At 38.6% G+C, this 5,925-nt stretch overlaps 1 protein-coding gene across 1 annotated transcript; it reads right to left on the bottom strand.

Annotated features, from left to right (window-relative positions):
* Positions 1-584: 584 nt before the first annotated feature.
* LOC120433913 lies at positions 585-5,884 on the bottom strand. The gene is made up of 13 exons (XM_039600965.1): positions 5,764-5,884; positions 5,452-5,477; positions 5,057-5,142; positions 4,858-4,890; positions 4,243-4,314; positions 4,046-4,134; positions 3,422-3,524; positions 3,063-3,165; positions 2,931-2,983; positions 2,755-2,833; positions 2,068-2,534; positions 1,669-1,862; positions 585-1,560 (listed from the first exon to the last, which is right to left on the bottom strand). Exons 2-13 carry the CDS (start codon positions 5,456-5,458, stop codon positions 1,416-1,418), a joined length of 1,431 nt encoding a protein of 476 aa, XP_039456899.1. The 5' UTR covers positions 5,459-5,477; positions 5,764-5,884; the 3' UTR covers positions 585-1,415.
* Between the last annotated feature and the right edge of the window lie 41 nt (positions 5,885-5,925).

Here is a 5,925-nt window from a genome sequence, read left to right as displayed (position 1 = left end):
TTGTCCGCCGATCCAGCAATTTCAATTCCTCTCAAGATACTTTTCTTTAATAAACGGTAAGCATAATACATATATTTTCCTTGAAATGGCTGAAATGGATAGCTGTTTGTTTGCTAGTGATAGGCTACTTGCGAACCAGTGTTCTCCAGACAGAGAATTGCGTGTCAATGTATTATGATTTATTATGAAAGTACAGGTGAATATAGCTGTCATAACAATGTCAGGCAAAATTGCAGTAGCTTCCCTGATCATTTTACAAACATAAGTGAAGAGAATTTGAACTAAAAGGCCTAGACTAATGGTTGTGTGCTGAATCAAAATATCACCTGGAAACATAATTAACTGGTCCATAGCCGTGAAACTGGACATGAGTTCTTGATTCTGTGGAGATTAACAGTAATCCAGAAATTTACAAATTTGTCCTGGGCCATCATGTTAAAGTTGTCCCTGGGCCATTGTGTTAATATTGTCCCTGGGCCATCATGTTAAATGTTTCAATGTGGCCTCAGGTAAAGACAAGAAAAGAGACTATTACAAATTCAACTGCATCAGAGCTGGAAAAAAAAGTCAAAACAGCTACAGAGCAGTGGGCTGTAAGGCCTATGTTTCATTTAAAGTACTCAAATGTTGGAAAGACCACACAGTCATCGTGCAGCGTACATATGATAAGCATGATGGGCATGATCCTTCGGACCCAAAAGACGCACATTTCAACAATATTTCCAGTGGTTTGAGGAGGAAGATTGAGGAACTGCTTTCCCTTGGAACTAAGCCAGCCATCATACTAACCGAATGTCATAAATGGGCCAAAGAACATGGACACAGAGATCTTCACAACAGAGAGCATTTTGTCACACCACGTGACATTGACAGTGTTAGAACCTGCATGATGAGGAAGAAGCACTTTAATTGTAGAGACAGTCAAAGTGTACATACCTTACTTAATGGAAAACATCAAGAACATGTTCTCTTCTATCAACCATACAGGGACTCCACGCCCATGATCATCTCTTACAACAAGTGTGAATAAGGGAAATGAATACTGGTTAACACAGTGGGTGGTGTCCACAAATACTAACTGTTTTGCATAGTTCTCCATGTTTGATTTCATTAAAGGTGTCTGCAAAACAATCATTAGTTCTTGGTCAGATGAACATACCAAAACTCACAAAATAAAACAGGAAAGCTACTACAAACCGAGTGTGACGCAATTACATTCATATTGAAACATATGTGATAATTTTCTTTCTTTGTAGCATTTTTAAGACATGTGTTAGAACAGTCATTATGCTGTTTGGATTAGGAACCAAACATTTTTGCCAAATAGTTAACTTAATACAAACTTAAAACAACAGTGAACAATTTTCAAGATTCTGATTTACAGAACAAACAAAAGTCACAAAAGGTTTCATTATTTAAGAGACAAGATCCAGTTTTTCACACAAGAAAGAAATGACAGAATCCAGTGCAGCAGGGCCAAAGGTGTGTGTCAGCAAACTGAAGGTTGAGGAATCAGTCAGTTCCTGTTTAAGGTTGTGTTGGATTTTGCGAAGAGTCTGTCTGTTATTAGAAAGTAAGATTAACAATATTACACCAATAACCCAAATACAGGGAAATGACAAATAATACCAAAAAAGATACAACTTTCATATTATTCTACTAACTTACTTTGTCATATCAGCGCTTGAATGGTCGATGCCTTTACAGACCATGTCTCTTGTGACATCGCAGGCCAATCTTCCGGCAAACCCGAGGGCTAGCTCCCCAGCTTCCTCTTCACTCAGAACACTAAACACCGTTACTTTAGTTTTGGCCTTCTTAGGCCTGTCAAGAATCATTGCGGGCAGTTTGGCTTTACGGCCCTAAAAAAGAAAAAGTGCAAACACCAAAAGAGCAGAGAGAGACACACACACACACACACAAACAAAGTTAAATGCTTTTGTTTACATGGTGTAATTGTGTATATGTTGCAGCAAATGCACAATTTCCAGCCACATTGTCACTTCATTGATACGAGTAACCCAGATTTATTTCAGGTGACATCAAAATCATGAAATGTATACCTACCCCAATCAAACCTCTGAAAACATGAACTGACATGTTCTCTGCTTGGATTCTGCGCTTGATCTCGTCTTCTGTTATTGTGTAAGTTTTCTTTTTTGAGCTTGGTACAGATAAGCGACCATGCACTCTGTAAACTGTACTAGTTCCTTCTGAATCAGTTTGAAATTCTGTATCTGCATCGATCCTGTCAACATCAGCAGCAGTATCTGTACTCAGACTTGTGCTGTATACTTCTGTTTCTTTTTCTTTGTCTTCAGTCTGTGTACCTTCATCTCTGACTGCCAGTCCTCCTATCTCACTGTTACTTGTCAGTTTGCTGCAGATGTCCTCTCCCTTAGGAACTTTTCCTTTGTCATTCGCTGCCTGATGCTTTCCCTGATGACATTCTTCGCTGGCTACTTCTATTGCTCCTCCTGTATAGCCACCTACTATGCTGCACAACTCCTTTCCCTCTGCTGTGCTGCACTGTGCTGTTACATAAAGAAGAATGATATAAACAGCACTATATCAATTTAATTGTGAAGGGAAATCCCCACAATACGACACAGTTATGTCTAAAATAGTTTTGTGTAAAAACTGGATCTTGAAACGTCCACTTTAATTACACAGTCCTGGTGTGCAAAGGCAAAATTACGAAAATTCTTTCACTTTAAACATTTTTGGACATTGTTTAGTTATATTGTGACTTACTCTCACAGAAGATACAGATGCCACAAACAGACTTTGAACAACGCATGTGCTTGTATGCACCACATTTCTGGCACTGCACCTGTGAATTAAAAAAAAAGAAAGAAACAAACAAAAAACAAATGAACAAAGTCCATTATATAAACAATCTATATGGCTAAGGACATGTCATAGCGTACCCAGTCTTTGGCTGCAATCACACACCAGCACTGACTGCACTTCCTAGTTCGATCTGCAAAATATAATTTGTTTAAGTACAAGTTACATTTTCCAATGTTAGAGAAAAAGAAGGCGGCTAATTTTATATTTACCTATTGAGGAAAATAAGTAGTGGCAAAGTCGTGACCTGAGCTTTGGGATTTCAGTGTTGTACTCCTCCACATGTGTTTTACCCTCAATGAGAGATTGGGCAAACTAATAATTGACGAAGAAGAAAAAAAAAGAAAAAAAAGAAGAAAAAAAATTCAATTAACAAAGAAATGGGTTTGTTTTTTAACCCCCCCCCCCCCAGAAAAACAAAACAGAGCAACCAAAGCAAAGCATTGCTGCTGAAATGGTTCAATCTACCAAAAAAATTGAGATTTTACCATCCTGCCTCTAAAGCTTTAATAACTGAATAGGCAAAAATGTAAACCTTACTTACATAGGTTAAAGCTATAGTTTTCAGTACCATTATGACATGCACTCCACATGAGTTCCCATCCTGTTGATGTGGGTGGCTCACATGTGACAAAGTCCACTCTCCAGTGCAGCCTCTTGCTGAAGCAAATGAGCTGAGAGATCGCAGTTATTACAAATAAAAAGCATATAGAGAAATCAATAACCACGTTCGGTAATGATTTCAATTAAATTAAATATGTTATGTTAAATATGCGGTTGGTGGGGGCAGCACGGTGGCACGGTGGTTAGCACTGTTGCCGCACAGCAAGAAGGTCCTGAGTTCAATTCCAACATCAGGCCGGGGTCTTTCTGTGTGGAGTTTGCATGTTCTCCCCGTGTTTGCGTGGGTTCTCTCCGGGTACTCCGGCTTCCTCCCACCGTCCAAAGACATGCAACTTGTGGGGATAGGTTAATTGGATAAACCAAATTGCCACTAGGTGTGAATGTGCGAGCGAATGTGAGTGTGAATGGTTGTCTGTCCTTGTGTGTTGGCCCTGCGACAGACTGGCGACCTGTCCAGGGTGTACCCCGCCTCTCGCCCCATGACAGCTGGGATAGGCTCCAGCGCCCCCCGCGACCCTGAAAAGGAGAAGCGGAAGCGAATGGATGGATGTTAAATATGTTGATTAATTACCTCCAGTTTTTCAACACCGCACTTTTTCTGACCTCCGACTCTCCAAATGAATTCATATAGACTATGGTCCTCTTGGGTATGTCACAAAACTGTTTTGTAAAAAGATGGATATGGTAGGCTTGGGCCTTGAGCCTTCCTAATGAGGGACGCTGAAAAGTATCATGCACTAGAGAGAGTGCAAAATCTGTGCAACTTACAAACAAGGTCCAGTGGCTGCCGTTTTCCAGACAGGCTCCAATCAATTTCTCATACATCTGAAAGATGCTTTTCTGGAAATAAAAAGAATGTGACAAGTATGTTTTTCTGTCAAGAATGACACTGCAAAATTGCGAAAGCTTGTCAGGTGAGACTTGTAATTAATTCTGCAGATACACAAACATATAGAAAGTGTCATTTTTTGTTTACATTAATTAAGTTCTATAGTGTGTACGAAACAAATCAAGACCACAGACTCAACACGCACCACTCAATTTTTGGTTTTCTTTATCAGATGGCCAAGACAGAAATGTTTTAATCTGTGTGCATTGCTTTTGAGCAAATCTTTACACAGAAAAGGTTTCAGAAAGGTATTTTTCAGGTTCTTCTGACAAGGCTTCAATTTTGGAAAATTCTGTTTGTTTATAGTGGCAACTTATAAACCCTTTGTGATAAGAACATAGTTACCACAGTCCAAGTCATACCTTCAAAAAGTATGCACTTTGTGCTCTTGTGGACCCATCCAAAATTTTTCCAGTGATTTGGCTTGGTATTGGATAAATGTAAAAAACATAAATATGCTATGTCATTATGATCAAACCAGCTTTTCAACATACCTCACACTGCAAATAGATTAGGCCATCTATTACCTTATAAAACAAATAAATAAATACATATAAATAAAAACAGAACTAAGGAATACGATTCATTAAGTAAATTGTACAATAAAGTGTATTTAAAGCAGAATTTAACATTAGTTAACCACTTGGGTACAAAGTTATGACAACATAAAAGGATTTTTATGTCAAGAGGTACCTCATCTGAAATGTTTGTCTGGTCAAACAGGGATTTCAAACTTGAAATACCAATAGAGTTTGGTCCAGCTACTCCCACAAGGTAATCTGTGAGAAAGCATATGCTGTAGTCAACAGATATCGTTTTCTTTTTGCATGCTGCAACCATCATCCATTTCAGTCTCCTAGGAGCTTTGTCTGGTTGTAGTTCTTTTTTCTCCTCCTCTCCCCTCATCTATTAATTAAATTGTTTTCTGACCTTCCTAACTGTTTCCGACCTGTCTTCCCAATGTGATGTTTAAGCAATATATGTATGGTCAGAAGGGGGTGAAATTTTCATTGCAGTTGTACGTGTAACATTGCATGTGATAATAAAAGGCTTGATTGGTTGATTATTCAACATGAGTTGACATTTACCTGACATTGTGAAGGAGTCGCAGTTTCTGTAAGGATGTAAGAACATAACATGTGGATTTGTTACACTTCTTTTTCACAAGTTAATAACAATCAATAATTTTCATTCCATTATTAACAAGCTATCACACCATGTCCCAGGGACAACATCTGCACGATGTCCCAGGGACAACTTCATCTGACAGAGATAATAGAGTGCAGTAGTAGAACAGACAGACATTTTCAGAAGCAATCCATATGAATTTAATATAATTAAATGAAATTATAATTAATTATTAATCATAACAATTAAATTATTATAATAAAGACATGTACTTTGTTTAGAGCTTAAAACGCCAAAATCTATTGTCTTTTTCTCCTATGTGGCGTTTCCACGGCATTCCAAATCAGGGTGCAGGGATGATGACAAAAAACAAAAAAGCTGGGCTGCTCTGATCACGATCTAAGACGGAGACGGGGGCAGGCAGCACCGCCCTC

This window comes from Oreochromis aureus, linkage group 17 (genome assembly GCF_013358895.1).
Source record: "Oreochromis aureus strain Israel breed Guangdong linkage group 17, ZZ_aureus, whole genome shotgun sequence".
NCBI lineage: Eukaryota > Metazoa > Chordata > Actinopteri > Cichliformes > Cichlidae > Oreochromis > Oreochromis aureus.
The sequence above is the reverse complement of the archived record's forward strand: the minus strand, read 5'-3'. Positions and strand labels throughout refer to the sequence as shown.

Excerpts from the sequence above, each read along its gene's own strand:
- LOC120433913 (XM_039600965.1), bottom strand. Across the intron at positions 4,891-5,056 it reads AGACAAACATTTCAGATGAG|GTAATAGATGGCCTAATCTA; the intron begins GTACCTCTTGAC and ends TTGTTTTATAAG. Across the intron at positions 3,166-3,421 it reads GTGGAGTGCATGTCATAATG|TTTGCCCAATCTCTCATTGA; the intron begins GTACTGAAAACT and ends GTCAATTATTAG.